We start from the raw sequence: 16,100 nt of genomic DNA on the forward strand, positions 1-16,100 counted from the left end.
CTGACATAGTGTATGGCCAGCTCAACAGTAATACAATGGCAATTAATACACTTTTTATTAACCTCCTATTAAAAATGATTACAAATCGTATTAAATTCCCTACTCAATCCAAAACTAATAATTAAAGAATTTCTAATAAAACTGTATTGCTAGGCAACATTGTTGTAGGAATAATGAAGGGTTAGACCCTCTGCTAAGTCTTTTTTTTGAGCTCTGTATTCCCATTAGATGAGATTCATCCCTCTATACTGGTGACCATCGTCAACGAGAAGGAATGTGAGGGGACAGCCAAAGTTCTAAGTTTCCAGAAGAAGAAATGAGGGGAAATCTTCCAAGAGGGACATCTGTTCTGGGGACAAACTTTACTTAGGGAGATTTCCTCTAATTTCTTTTTGTGTTCCTGGGACAAGAAGTGAAGGGAAATTTTCCAATAGCATACAGACAGCAAAAAATAAATTGATGGGGAATTGGCCAGAAAATGTTTCTGACCATACTTCTGTGTGGGTATAATTACTTTTGTCCTCTTGTGATCCAGAATGATAGGCTTGGGAAGCATTATGACAATATTGTCGGGATCCACCCTACTGCCTGATTGACAGCTGGCTCTGCCTTTAAGCATGCTGAGAGTAGCAGCCAGCCACTCGCATCTCCTCCCCAGCCTGGTGCTCCATTGAGCACTGGAGGGGCAGAGCGGTGACTGACAGTCTCCACTATGAGCACACAGAACTGAATGATCAGTGGGCATGTGATTGCTCAGCTCTCCTCCTAGGTCTTAGAAATGACATGGGACAGCTGCAGCATCACACAGATGCTGCAGCATGGAGAGGAGTATAGATGATGTTTTTTTTTTAATCCATACTTCTCCTTTAGGTCCTTTTGGGTGCAGCATAGAGCAATGCTGTTGTTACATGTGAATTTGTAATTTTTTTTGTGCCATGCATGAAAGCAGTGTAAATACCTGAATTTGACTTCTTAGTGGAAAAAGCATGACAAAGAGCATGTCGGTATCGGGCTCTGCATGCCAGTTAAGCCACACCCACTTTAGGTAAGTCATGCTCACTTTTTTTACAACACAGGCATTTTTTTTTTTTTTGTTTTATGGCAGCTCAAGTATTTCTGCACAGAATATAATTTTTTGTAGCTTCATAGTCATATGTACTTACGTCTGAAAGGATGTACTGCTTTTCATATTCCCATTGTTAATGGAATAGATATTGACAGGGGCTGGCATGTTATCTGACTTCATTTGCACAAATCTCTTGCAGTTGGATGCTCCAGCAATTCCATACCAAACACCTCCAAGCTGCAAAACAAAGTAGACAATTAACCACTTGAGCCCCGGAAGGTTTTACCCCCTTAATGACCAGGCCATTTTTAGCCATACGGCACTACTTTACTTTAACTGACAATTGCATGGTCGTGCGATCCTCTATCCAAATAAAGTTAATGTCCTTTTTTTCCCCCACAAATAGAGCTTTCTTTTGGTGGTACTTAATCACCTCTGCGGTTTTTATTTTTTGCGCTATATACAAAAAAAAAGCGGCCGTTTTGAAAAATAAAAAACAATATTTTTTACTTTCTGCTATAAAACACATCCAAAAAAAAAAAAATCTATCTTCATTAGTTTAGGCCAATAAAATCCCAATAGGCGTATATTGATTGGTTTGCACAAAAGTTATTTTGTCTACATTCAATATAAAAAAAAAAAAAAAATCTAATTTCTTTATTAATTTAGGCCAATATGTATTCTGCTACATATTTTTGGTAAAAGAAAATCCCAATAGGCATATATTGATTGGTTTGCGCCAAAGTTATCTCGTCTACAAACTATGGGATATTTTTATGGCATATTTATTTATTCATTTATTTTTTTAATAGTAATGGCGGCGATCAGCACTTTTTAGTGGGACTACGACATTGCGACAGACAAATCGGACACATAACTGACACTTTCGACACTTTTTTTGGGAACCAGTGACATTATTACAGTGCTAAAAATATGCACTTTAACTGTACTAATGGCACTGGCAGGGAAGAGGTTAACATCAGGGGCAATCAAAGGGTTAACTGTGTGCCTAGCTGATTCTTGCTAACTGTGTGTGGGATGCTTTGACTGGGTAAAGACAGAGATTGGTGATCCTGTTTAGCAGGAACACAAGATCTCTATCTTCTCCCCTGTCAGAACGACGATCTGCCTTGTTTACCCTGCCAGACCCCCTGATTGGCATGTGCCCCGCAGTGTCTATTGCACGAAATGATGTACAGGTACATCGTGTCGTGCAATAGAGCCGACAGCTGCAGTATAAGTGCGATAGGCAGTTGGCAAGTGGGTAAACCAAAGTGATTCTCTTTTTTTTTTTGGGGGATTTTTGCGCAGTACTAACAAATTAGCAATGAACTCCACAATGAGTGGTGGTTGGTCACTCTTTAGGCATGCACACTCTCATGACATTTTTTTTCTCTATCAATGCCATCCCAGTTAAATGAATTAGCATTGTCTTTTTTTATGTTGTGATTCTAATATACTTGTAGCGCCCTCCTCTAGTTAGGCTGCTAGGTTAAATTAGGTTTTGGCTTCACTGTAGTAAGTGGAGCAGTGATTGTTTTTTCTTGTCTGTTCATTGCTTCCTACGCTGGGTGTTTTGATTCCTCTCACCTCATATAAATATAAATTACGGTAATCAGCGCTAAAAAATATTTCATGAGTGTATCACAAAATAAAATCTATAATATTCCAAAGTATCTGTGCATATGTAAAATTGCTAAAATAAAATTGACGTGATAAATAAAAATCACAAATAAAGCATATCCATCAAGTGTTAAATAATGTAGAATATCCCAGTAAAACAAATGCAATATAGATCTATAAAGTGCTGGTGGGAAAAAATTCAAATAAAGTGTCAGTGTTCCAATTGATGTTCAAAAGTGCAAAAGCAGCAGTACGTGACAGTATAATATATATTATCCCAGTAAAACATATGCAATATATAAATATATAAGGTGCTGGTGGGAAAAATTCAAACATAAAATTCGTATTTCAATTGATGTGCAAAAGCAGCAACAAATGAGAGTGATAAGTAATAAGTTAAAAGTCCATATTCCAATTCTTATGCAAAACTGTGCAAAAACAGCAGCAAGTGACAGTGATTTGAGTGGCGTAATGTGCACTCAATTCCAAAGATATCACTGATGTGAAAAGTATCCCGCAGTGAATCCAACACTGTGTGAAATGTCCGCTCACCTTAAAACGAGTAATATGAAGCGTAGCATGGAGACCAAATCTCCTATAAAACCTCAATCAGGGAAACCAGGAAAACGAATGGTGAAGATTGGCCAAAAGGATCCGCTCGTCACTCTCTCTCACAGGAATAAAACAAGAAGGGGCCTCATACTGCAGTAATTTAAAACATTTATTTGAAAAAAATATAGTAACTTACATATACAATAAAGATGTAGCTCTTCCGCAATTGTGGGACACAGATAAAAGATGAACTTTCGGTCACGGCCGTAGACCAGGAAGTGACTTCACCCGACTCCTCCCGACGCGTTGCATCACACCACCTCGTGACTTTATCAAGGGTCTCGTGACTTCATCAAGTTTAAAGTCACGAGACCTTAACTAAAGGATTGGTGGATCTGTTTATGCAGTCTAGGGATTTACACAGCTCTGTCAGACAGCATAGTCCTGTTTAATAGATTTTACTCTGCTACAGCAATATTTACAGACATGGGTGTCACATTAGACATCCAGAGCATGGCCTTGAATCTCTTGCACGGTGCCCTAGGCGCCGGCAACATAATCACCCTCAACTACAGCGGCCAGGATCTGTCCCCACCATGATGCCTGTCAGGGCAATGCAAAGCTAAGGGAAGCTTTTCTAGGCTCCCTCTTGGCTATGATGTGTCACATGACATGAGCCTGGTATAAATCTCCTCTCCCACTGCACTGCATCTAAGTTCTGGTAAATTCAAAGCGGGAGAGATGAATGGGAGGTATGGGAGATTTTGAGTTGGGGGGGAGGAAGACCATCTGTGCTAATAGGTAGAGATTTGGGCAGAGTTGGGAGAATTAAAGACAGAAGAGGCATATTTGTTTGGAAAATTTGGGTTGGATTTGTTCTGTAGGGGATTTTTGCTGGGGGGAGAATTTGAGGGGCTTATAGGGAGGGAGGATTTCTGGAATCCCCTGCCACCTGCACTTTGTGTGTTACACGCCCTGACACCCGCAATCTGTGAATTCTACACTTTAGACTCCTGTTCTCTGTGCAATAAATATTTTTAACCTTTGCACTCTATGCATTACACACCTCTTGCCCCTGTATGCTTTGCATTACACACCTCTGACCCCTGCACTTTGCATGTTACACAACTCTGACCCCTGCACACTTTGCAATACTCACCCCTAAACCCTGCACACGTTGCATTAGAGACCCCTGCGCTGTGCATGTTACACACCCCTGACCCTTGCACTGTGCATGTTACACACCCCTGCACACTTTGCAATACACTCCCTTAACCACTTCCGAACCTCCCGCCGCAGTTTTACATTGGTATTGTGGCATTAAATACAGGTGTCGTGGCAGCAGATAGCTGCCATAACCCTGGTATTTTCTTACAGGGCGGGAAGGCCTCTTTCACATAAAAGTGGTCCCAGGGGTGGATTCACTGCGGGATCACTTTTATTGGGACGGGAGAGGTGCCCCCCCTCCCGCCACTTCCTTGTAGTTTTCCCCGATTACGGGAGCCGTCGGTAGCGGGGAAAACTATCCGGTCTTCTCAGGTGCTGTGCAGGAAGTCGAGTGAGAGCAAGATGGCCCCTACTCGACTTTTTGGCCTTGGAGGACTTGAGCGACGTCATACGTTCCTTCCTCCCAACGACCTTAAAGGGCCCATTTTTTTTCTTTTTTGCTTTTAAGGGTAGATGTGAGATCTGAGGTCTTTTTGACTCCAGATCTCACATTAAAGAGGACCTGTCCTGCCCTTTTCTATTACAAGGGATGTTTACATTCCTTGTAATAGGAATAAAAGTGATCAAATTTTTTTTTAAAGGGACAGTGTAAAAATAAAAAATATAAGGTAAAATAAATAAGAAAAATTGGAAAAAATAAATAAATAGGAAAAAAAAAAAGTAAAGTGCCCCATCCCTCTGAGATCGCGTGCAGAAGTGAATGCATATGCAAGTCACGCCCACATATGTAAACGGTGTTCAAACCACATATGTAAGGTATCGCCGTGATCATTAGGGCGAGAGCAATAATTCTAGCCCTAGATCTCCTCTATAACTCTAAACTGGTAACCTGTAGAAATTTTTAAAATGTCACCTAAGGAGATTTTTAAGTACCAATGTTTGTGGCCATTCCATGAGTGTGTGCAATTTTGAAGCGTGACCTTATCTATTCACTCAACATTATCTTTCACATTATAGAAAAAAATTGGGCTAACTTTTTTCTTATTTTTAATTTAAAAAAGTGTATTTTTTCCAAAAAAATTTGCGTTTGTAAGACCGCTGCACAAATACGGTGTGACATAAAGTATTGCAACGATCTACATTTTATTCTATAGGGTCTCTGCTATAAAAAATATAAGTTTTGGGGGTTTCAAGTAATTTTCTAGCAAAAAATACTGATTGTAACTTGTAAACAAGAAGTGTCAGAAAAAGGCCTGGTCCTTAAGTGGTTAAACCCTGCACAGGTTGCATTAGAGACCCCTGCATTGTGTATGTTACACACCCCTGACCTCTGCGCTCTATGCCTGTCACACTCCTGACCCCTGCAGTTCTTGTGTTCTAGTGTACATGACATACTCCTGCACTATATTGTGCATTACATACTCCTGACCCATGCATTCTTTGTTATACTGTACATTACATACTCCTGAGCCAGCTTTTAAAAGCCTTAACAGTTGCTGGTTTCTAAGAAATTTCTGACTATTTTAATGCTGTTCTTCTTTTTAATGTTGTTCTTCTTTATTCGGCATTTAGCAGTGTTTTTGAGCCATAAGATTTTGTGGGAGTATAGTTTTGCTAAAAAAAAGCTAATAGCCGCTACAGCTGAAAAACACAAAAAAAAAGCTGAAAAACACTACTGCAAAAAAAGCTGAAAAACTCCTACAGCTGCAGCTTTCTACTGGCATTTTGATAACTTTCAGTGTGCATGAGGCCTAATACTGAGTGTTTGGCTGCTGTTGCTGGAGGTGTTGATCTCTGAAAGTGGCCCATGAATCCATACTACCATACCATAGTAGCCTAGACTGATGGATGGTGCCTGGGAACCAACTCAAGCCTGAATGTTCTATTTGGCCATTGATTGTAATCATGCTGATTTAGACCTCTCTAAAATTTGAGGGTCTACTGGTTCCAGTAAGCACAGTGGTGTCGTGTGTGCATGCACCTCTAATCCACAGAAGCTGGTGTGGGGATTCTACTCTATCAACATTGATTTTATATTTGGACTTTTTTTTAATTAATTTTATGTGTCTTTTAGAGCTGCATTCCCTTTATATATCGGCGTGTAATGACTCTCCCTCCCCTAGTCTGAGCTCTGCTATACTGGAGACTGCAAAAGGTCTATGTCAAGCCAAATATAGATATTTGCTTTGCTTGCATTTTAAAACTAAATGTAATAAATGTAAACATGTTAATAAATTCAGAATTGCATAACTTTGTGTTTCTATATCTGCTTAGACCTTTTTTTTTTTTTTTTTTAATCTGCCTGCCTCCGATGCAGGAATAAACAGTAACCCAATTTTTTTTTTTTTTTGTAACTCTTAAAAAAAGATGTTCTTCCCTTACCTTGGTCTCGTCTAAATCTTTCATTACCGGTGGCAAATCAGCCTGGCACTGGAGAAAGAAGAGCACCACAATGGCGATGATTCGGATCATGTTTGGTATTGAGCTGAATGATTGCTGTGACGTGATGGATGCCTGGTGCCTATATTTATACACCCCTCCCTGTCAGGAAGGCGACAGTGATAATAAGAGCCTATTGTTTCATAAGTATATTATATAACGGAAACCGGACTTCTTATAACAAATTTGCTGCCAAAATTGTAGAAAATCTCCCAGAACATTCAGTGCAAGGTGGAATTTTTACGAGCACACTCCTATATCATTTTCACAATAATGTCACTGATAGGGTGTATAAAGTTTGATATTCCCCCTGAGCTGGTAATGGTCTGTGTCATTGTGGTGCATTTATAGATGGTTCTAATGACTGTAGTCTTTCTTGTTTAAAGCACAACTCCAGCAAAACTCCATTTTTTTTTTTTTTTTTTTTTTTTTTTTGGACAGAGAGGGTAAGGTTAGAACCTCCTGGTTTTTGTTTTGGACAGAGAGGGTAAGGTTAGAACCTCCTGGTTTTTGTTTTGGACAGAGAGGGTAAGGTTAGAACCTCCTGGTTTTTATTGCTGGTTCCATAGCTATTGGGGGATTTTCCTTCACTTCTTGTCCTGTTTAGAAGGAAATTAATTCCTGCATCGGAAGTGACGAGCAGGGCCGGTGCAGGCGCATCGACTCCTGGGGGTGATGACGGTCATCTCCCAGGAGTCAATGCAAGCAAGAAGTGACGGCGAGGGCCGAAGAGGAAGGAAGGTAAGTATATTTTCTTTAAAAACAAGGTAAGTATATAAAAAAAAAAAAAATTTAATGATCCAATTCTTTTTAAGGTACATTAAAGCAAGCGGATGGTGAAAAGTTGATTTTGAGGCCGGAACTCCACTTTAAGGGTCCCAGCTTGCACCATGTCAGGTTTTTACTGCTGCCTTTCCCTGCTGGTGAAAGTAATTATGTTCTTTGTCCTAGCGACCATTGTCATCAGGACTGAGTGAGAGAAATTCAAATTTTGAGTTGTCACCAGAACAGGTGAGAACTGTTTAAGAGAGGATTTTCCAGACTTTAAAGATTTTTCCTCTTCCCTCATGTGTCTCTGGGACAAGAAGTAAAAGGAGACATCAACAATGGGACACAGTGGAGTAGACAGATCATCCTTCACTGGGTCTGGGCCCCATCAGTTCAAGAGGGGGCCTGTGGGCAGAAAGGGAACTCTACCTTTGGGCACGTGCACAAGAATTCCAGGGTCCATTGTTCCCAGAGGTTAAATAAGTTCCCTGGGCCCCATCAGTTCAACAGGAGGGGTCTGGGCAGAAGATATCTATCTTACTCTTTTGGGGGGCCACGTGGAATAATCCTCTGTTCTGTGGCTCCCGAAAATTAAATTAAAGATCTGGCCTCTTCTTCTACATCAATATGCCAGGGCAGGCTGGAATGTTAATTCAGTTGTTGGAAACCGCACCACAGAGGACTACTTTGCCTGGTCCTTGAAATGAGCTCATTGGAAGCCTGTATTACAAGGTAACAGTGCAAGCTCTGAATTGGGAGACGGGGACAGAGTGTTGTCACCCTATAAAAGGATGTGCCTGAACAGAGACCATCATGGAAGGATCACCAGGCATTATAAGCTACAGATTTACAAATATTAAAAGCTGCTTTTGAAATTATATTAGTATGTCCAATCGCGTATGAGATTTTTGTAATTGGGTTTACATTACTGTACTTTAAAGTGGTTCTAAAGGTTTAATTCTTTTTTTTACCTTTTAATGCTTTCTCTGCATTAAGGTAAAAAACCCGAGTGCAGCCCCCCAGCACCCTCTTATACTTAACTGAGCCCAATCATAATCCAGCACTGTGCATGAAGAGCAGTGGCTCTCTGGGTTCCCTCCTCCCTTATAGGCTCAGAGACAGCAGCGGGAGTCATCAACAGCCATTAAGGAGGAAGCTGCGGGCAGGAGCGAGCCAACAGCAGTGCCTCCATTGCACATGGCTTGCTATGGTAGGCATTTGGCGGGGGGGGGGGGGGGGGGGGTAGGAGCTAGGAGCGCTTGCAGGGGACCAAAAGATGAGGAGGATCAAGGCTATGTACAAAACTATTGCACAAAGCAGGTAAGTGTGACATATTTGTCATTTTAAAGAAAACATTTTATGGGTTTACAATCACTTTAACTTGCTTTAGAACTTCACTTTGATCCCAACTACAAAGAAGCCTTCACTCTGGAGCTCTGACATGCCACCATCATGTAATTATTCTCTAAGAAACTTATCTAGTTTTAAAGTTAAATGATCAAGTTCACCTAAATTTAGGTTTACAGCCCAGCTCCTGTCTAATTTATTTTCCTAGAAATGTCCTCCAGCCAGTGAAAAAAAAAAAGTGCCTCTGGCAGCTTACATGCAATCTGGTTTGTATGGGCCTGTCCCCTGAGTACCCAACATTGATTGTGTATTGGCATAGTGGTACTGAGGTGGCTTTTTTTTATCAGGACTGCCCAGTCTGTAGAAGAGGCAAAAAGGAAGAGGACCCTGCAGCATCACATGACCAGACTGAAGATAGGGTAGTTTAAAACAACAAGCCTTCAAGGCTGAGGCAGCATGGTCCTCAACAAATGAGAATTGGTAGGGAATTCTCTTCAGATGGTCAGCACCTTTTAATAACTTGATTTTGGAACATCTTGGTGCCAGCTATGAAAAATAAGGCAAAGTTTTTAGTAAGCTCCTTTGTTGTACTTGTTGAATTAAGCTGCCCAGGTGTGAGGTGAGGTCAGGTCATGACTGTTTTTCATCTTGAGTACAGATCATTCTCCTTATTCTCTGCCTAAATCTGGTCTGATCATATTATCGCTCTTATCAGGGCTTAAATGTCCTGGATCAACTATAGATTTCCTTGTACTGCATTAGCACACAAATAACACTCCATCCAGGGTGTAAATGAAAGAACACCAGGATGCCACCTTCAGGATCGCTGCTTCTTCTTCTTTTATACTATTTCACTTATGCCATATAGCAGGGATTCCCAAACTATGGCCCTCCAGTTATTCAGGAACTATAATTCCCATCATGCCTTGTCATGTCTGTGAATGTTAGTGTTTTACAATGCCTCATGGGATGTGTAGTTCTGGAATCCCTGCCATATAGTAAAGCTCTCCTATACTTCCGGTGCTGCTTCAGGAGAGCTGCTGCTCTCATACATAGAAGCTGCACTATCCAACCCCTTCTCTGCCTTTGTCCATTCACAGAATGCTTTGTGTTTTGCGAAGCATTCTGTGAATGGACAAAACGTGAGCCACAGCCCTTCTATTGCAGTGTTGTACAGTTGATCATTTGTTACCCACTACACTTGAGTCCCAGAGTTCTCTTTTAAGATGGATCTGTATGACCGTTGGGAAAATCTTACATCAAGGGGAAAAATATATGTTTTATTTTTGTTTTGTGTTTTTAAAAGGTAACTCAACTTTGGTGAGAAATAACATTAAAATAGCAATTAAAAACAATATATAGCATATACAATTGCGATTCAAGTCATATTGTAATTGAATGTTATTAAAAATTACCTTTCCGTTCCAATATACAGCTCTGTAATTTTATGTAAAATGCAATATGGCTACCTGGGAGTGTTCTGTACAAAAAAAAAATTTAATTTAATGCTTGGCAATTGGTGTGATTGGCTTATTGATTTTCATAGAAGTCTGCACCAACTTACAAGTCAGATTTTTGGCTTCCTCTGCAACAAAAATATAATTTCTGGTGACATACTCCCAAAGGGAAATCATATCTAAAGGGGTGCGCCAGAGGCTTTAAGTTGGGTGGCCAGTACCTTGTGCCGACTGCACAATCACTAGGGTTTCCACCTGTGCAGGATTCACCGGGGACAGTCCAGGTTTTGAATCATGCGTCCGGGTTTCAGTCCACCTGAAACCTGGACACATTCAAACAGGAATGTGGCCCGGAACAGGGCTTGATGAGAGGGTGAGGGCGCACTATGTGCGCTGCATTCTATTCTCTTTGGAGTGTCCAAAGGTGTCCCAGGTCTGGCACAATCCTATAGTGTATACTAAAACAAAAAAAATATACTGTGCGCCGCTAAAGTGTTCAGGTGTGGCTTGAAGAAAAAGTGGCAACCCTACATTCAGCTAAGTACACCACTGGGACTATATCAGTTTTGAGCCACTGGACTTTAATTCTCCCATTGCCTTCTCTTTGTCCCCAGTCATCTGTGAATGGCCTATATTCTCAGACCTAATCATTTTACCATGGCTCAAAATTTCAAGTCCTGAGCTACTAGCCAGGCCTTAAGGGTTACTCGCCACCAGTTGCCCCACCTAACCCCTACCCTGCCCTGCCCCTAAATGTGCCCTCGTAAATTATTTTATAAAATGACACTGTTAAATGTTTTTGCATGAATGCAGAAGTTGCACAAATAAATATTAATAAAAACTTTATCAGTGCCCATCAGTGTCCATCAGTGCAGCCTCACTAGTGCCCATGAATGCAGCCTCACCAGTGCCCATCAATGCAACCTCACCTGTGCCCATCAACGGAGCCCCATCAATGCCCCCTCACCAGTGCCCATCAATACCGGCTCACCAGTGCCCATCAATGCCGCCTCACCTGTGCCCATCAATGCAACCTCACCTGTGCCCATCAATGCAGCCTGATCAGTGCCCATCGATGCTGCATCGCCTGTGCCCATCAATGCAGCCTCACCCGTTCCCATTAGGCTGCCTTATTAGTGTCCATCAATGCAACCTCACCTGTGCCCATCAATGCAGCTTGATCAGTGCCCATCAATGTCGCCTCACCTTTGCCCATCAATGCAGCCTCACCTGTGTCCATCAATGCAGCCTCACCTGTGCCCCTCAATGCAGCCTGATCAGTGCCCATCAATGTCGTCTCACCGGTGCCCATCAATGCAGCCTCACCTGTGTCCATCAATGCAGCCTCACCTATGCCCCTCAATGCAGCCTAACGTGTGCCCCTCAATGAAACCTCACCTGTGCCCATCAATGAAACCTCACCTGTGCCCCTCAATGTAACCTCATCTGTGCCCCTCAATGCAGTCTCACCTGTACCCCTCAATGTAACCTCACCTGTGCCCCTCAATGCAGTCTCACCTGTGCCCCTAAATGCAGTCTCACCTGTGCCCCTCAATGCAGTCTCACCTGTGCCCCTCAATGCAGCCTAACGTGTGCCCCTCAATGAAACCTCACCTGTGCCCATCAATGAAACCTCACCTGTGCCCCTCAATGCAACCTCACCTGTGCCCCTCAATGCAGTCTCACCTGTACCCCTCAATGTAACCTCACATGTGCCCCTCAATGCAGTCTCACCTGTACCCCTCAATGTAACCTCACCTGTACCCCTCAATGTAACCTCACCTGTGCCCCTCAATGCAGTCTCACCTGTACCCCTCAATGTAACCTCACCTGTGCCCCTCAATGCAGTCTCACCTGTACCCCTCAATGTAACCTCATCTGTGCCCCTCAATGCAGTCTCACCTGTACCCCTCAATGTAACCTCACCTGTGCCCCTCAATGCAGTCTCACCTGTGCCCCTAAATGCAGTCTCACCTGTGCTCCTAAATGCAGTCTCACCTGTGCCCCTCAATGCAGTCTCACCTGTGCCCCTCAATGCAGTCTCACCTGTGCCCCTCAATGCAGTCTCACCTGTGCCTGTCATCGCATCCTCACCAGTGCAGGGGAAGAGAGAGGAAGAGGAAAGGCGGCTGGATAATCAGAGCGGGAATCGCTGTGCTCTAACCTCTTTCATTTGAATTGCCGGTCGCTCAGCTTCACACACAGTCATTCCTCCTGGCTCGGCTCCTATGATAGACGTCACACGTACTGGTGGTGTTCTGTCTATCAAAGGAGCCGAACCAGGAGGCGGGACTGTGTGAGAAGCTGAGCGACCGGCAATTCAAATTAAAAATGTTACAGTGCAGCGATCCCTGCTCTCATTATCCGGCCGCCTTTCCTCTTCCTCTCCTCTCTCGCCCTCAATCGTTTTCCACTCCCAAATTTAGAGCAGGTGAGTGGAAAATTTGAGGGCTGTTTTTACTATTTATATATCTGAAGAATTTTTGTCCTACTCTCTCAGGCCTTTTGCACATTGCTGCCTAAGAACACTCAGTTTTCAAACTTTTTTTTTTTTTTTTTTTTTTAAATGCAGGTCATTGTTTCCATTATGCTAGTACACACAGGCCCATAAACAAACCTGCTCTGCTTATTTATCAGTGGAAAAAAAAAAATAGAAATCGGAGTTACCGGTCTGTATTTTTGCATGATGTCCATCTGTGCAGCCTCACTATTGCCCATGAATGCAGCCTCACCAGTGCCCATCAATGCAACCTTACCTGTGCCCATCAATGGAGCCTCATCAATGCCTAACAATGCAGCCTCACCTGTGCCCATGAATGCAACCTCACCTGTGCCCATGAATGCAACCTCACCTGTGCCCATTAATGCAGCCTGATCAGTGCCCATCAATGCTGCATCGCCTGTGTCCATCAATGCAGCCTCACCCGTGCCCATTGGGCAACCTCATTAGTGTCTATCAATGCAACCTCACCTATGCCCATCAATGCAGCCTGATCAGTGCCCATCAATGTCATCTCACCTGTGCCCATCAATGCAGCCTCACCTGTGTCCATCAATGCAGTCAGAGTTTTACAATGCCTCATGGGATGTGTAGTTCTGCTAAAGCTGGAGGACCGTAGTTTGAGGATCCCTGGTTTAGAGCTTGGAAATATTTTACACATTGTGTTGCTTATTTAAATAGAATGGATTATACAGTTACAAGAATATTATGTGCAAAATCTGCTGTATTAATCTTGATGGTAGTGACAAGATAGAAGGAAACATAAGTGACTCCGTGATGACATTGAAATTTGATTCTTTCTCCTACACAACCTTTGTTAGTTTAGTAGATCCTTGGAACATTAATATCACAGCAACAGCTAATAATTATGATACTAGTTTAGTTTACATTATAGTTGTTACATCTAGGTGTCTTAATTACTTTAGGGCTCTTTCACACGGGCGGTCCGATCAGATCCGCCTGTCAGTTTTTTAGGCGGATCTGATCGGATCCTCCATGCAGCTCTATGGGGCAGCGGGTGTCAGCGGAGGTCACCTCCGCTGCCATCCGCATCCGATCCTGTGCTGAAATCTGGACGGATGGAAACCCTATTTTTCCATCCGTTCAGTAATAGGAGCGGAGCGGATCTGATGAGAGCTGACAAGCGGTCCGCTCTCCTCCGATCCCCCATAGAGGGCAGCGGGTGCTGAGACACCTCCCTCTCCGCTCTGCAAGCGGAGACGGAGCTGTCATCCGCCGGCTTAGCGGGGATAGCGGATCGATCCCCGCTGAGCAACACGGATCCGCCATACGGAGGCGGACCGTGTGAAAGAAGCCTTACAGAAACTCATATTATGATAAACTTGTAAACATAGAATTTATTTTATTTTACTAATTTTGTTAGAGCACAACACACAACTTGGGAAAGTTAGATGGATGGGTTGCTATAACCATGATGTACAAAAATTGTACATTTGAAGCATTATTACCAATTAGAGGATATATTTATGTTATTTTAAAAAAAGGAATAGATTTAGGAATTTTACATTAATAACTTATGGGTATGTACTTCTATTGAAGAAGATGCTAATTCAATCTAGATGAAAAAAGATATAGTTAAAGTATATACAGGCTTGTATGGAAGAGAAGGATCTGATTTAATGTGTTCAGAGTTACTGTTGAACCAAATAATTACGGAATGTTGAAAAAAAGAGCATAGAAAAGAGTTCCTTGCTGGTCATAGATAGATAGATAGAATATATAAAAATTAATATGGCAATTGAAAAATGGAGAGTTATGATTACTTATCATACTTATACTTGGTGCGAAAGAAATAAAGGCTTAAATTGTATGAATTATTTAATTATAGAAATTTCCAGGGATGGAAGAGATTTTATTAATTAATAATTTATATTACAGAGTAATATAATTTTACATATCAAAGATATTATTTACTTCTTCCTTACACTGAAATAGGAAAATAGTTATATGATATGGTCAAAGATGTAAGAGTTTTACAAAAAAAAGTTAAACAGATTTATGAAATTGAAGGAAGAAACTCTTACATCATTTGGATGGAAAATAACTAAAATGAATAAATAATATAAAGATTTATAGTCTCTTGATGGAATGAAATAGTTAAATTTTTCACAGGAAAATCTTTGGGTTTTGGAGAAGTGCTTATTTACATTATCTGAGATATCAAATTTTATTATGGTTGTATTGTTTGTTATATTTTGTTTATCACCCCCCCCCCCCCAACGTTTTGTCACTTCTGACTTCTACTGGGGGGGTGATGAAACGTCGGGGCGTGGCTACACGGCATACCCAATTGCCTATTTTCTTCACCGAATTTATGATATAATGTTTATGGAAATATAAACAAGCACTTATTTTATTTATTTGTATTACTTTATGCACAACTTAGTGTAGGATTTTTGTTTGTATGTACACTAATCTAGCAATGGTTCTTTTATGGTTTCCTGGGTCACAGTGGCAGGTATCCAGTTGACTCTGGTCACCATCTTGGATCAGGCAGAGTCTATTTAAGACCCTGGTTCCTGAGTTTCATGTGCATTTAGCATGTGGGTAGTGTAGGGTCAGGTCACCCGTCTGTCAGGGACAGTAATAATGACATGGACATGGTCCAGACTAGTAGCTAAAGGCTAGGGATTTGCCACTTCTCCTGGAAACCTTCCCGCTTGGGCATAGACCGGCCAGGCCGCATTTTGCCTTTTAAGACAGATGCTGCCAGTTTTGCTTAGGTCTGTTCTGCTGCAATCTGCTGTTCATCTGTGAGTGTTCCCAGTCGGTGCTGCCTTCCACCTGGCTTGTTGTTACCTGTTATATTATGACTGCAATACAAGTTCTTTCTATTACATCTGCACTGTGTGTGTGAGTTACTGCCGCTGCACCCTCCCACAAGTGTTAAAAATGAATTAAGCCCTCGTTCACATTGGAGCGACGTGTCACGTGATTTGACAGATCGCACCCTATTGCCAGCAATTGCACTGTTCAAATCGGTGCTGCATTGATTTAAAAAAGTAGTTCCTACTTTTGGCGATTTCGGGTGCAACTTGTATAGACATATGTGCGTGAAACCCCACAGATGTCTTTGAAGTCGCACTGACATGCGGCTTTGAAATTGTGCGATTTTCAGCAGAAGTCGCACAATTTAAAAAAAGTTGTTTATTTAGTTTGT

The 16,100-nt window shown here is 41.9% G+C and overlaps 1 protein-coding gene across 1 annotated transcript in view; it reads right to left on the bottom strand.

The window, feature by feature from the left end:
• The window catches only part of LOC309560706 (olfactory protein-like), a 38,558-nt gene extending 31,670 nt beyond the window's left edge, over window positions 1-6,888 (bottom strand). Inside the window, exons 1-2 of the mRNA XM_082264332.1 lie at window positions 6,791-6,888; window positions 1,164-1,303 (exon numbers count right to left, since the gene is read on the bottom strand). Of these exons, the coding sequence (XP_082120458.1) occupies window positions 1,164-1,303; window positions 6,791-6,880 (230 nt within the window). The 5' untranslated portion in view covers window positions 6,881-6,888. The remainder of the gene's footprint in view (window positions 1-1,163; window positions 1,304-6,790) is intronic.
• Window positions 6,889-16,100: the final 9,212 nt, after the last annotated feature.

The sequence above is a fragment of the Pelophylax lessonae genome, assembly GCF_965119305.1.
Source record: "Pelophylax lessonae genome assembly, chromosome: 7".
Taxonomy (NCBI): Eukaryota; Metazoa; Chordata; class Amphibia; order Anura; family Ranidae; genus Pelophylax; species Pelophylax lessonae.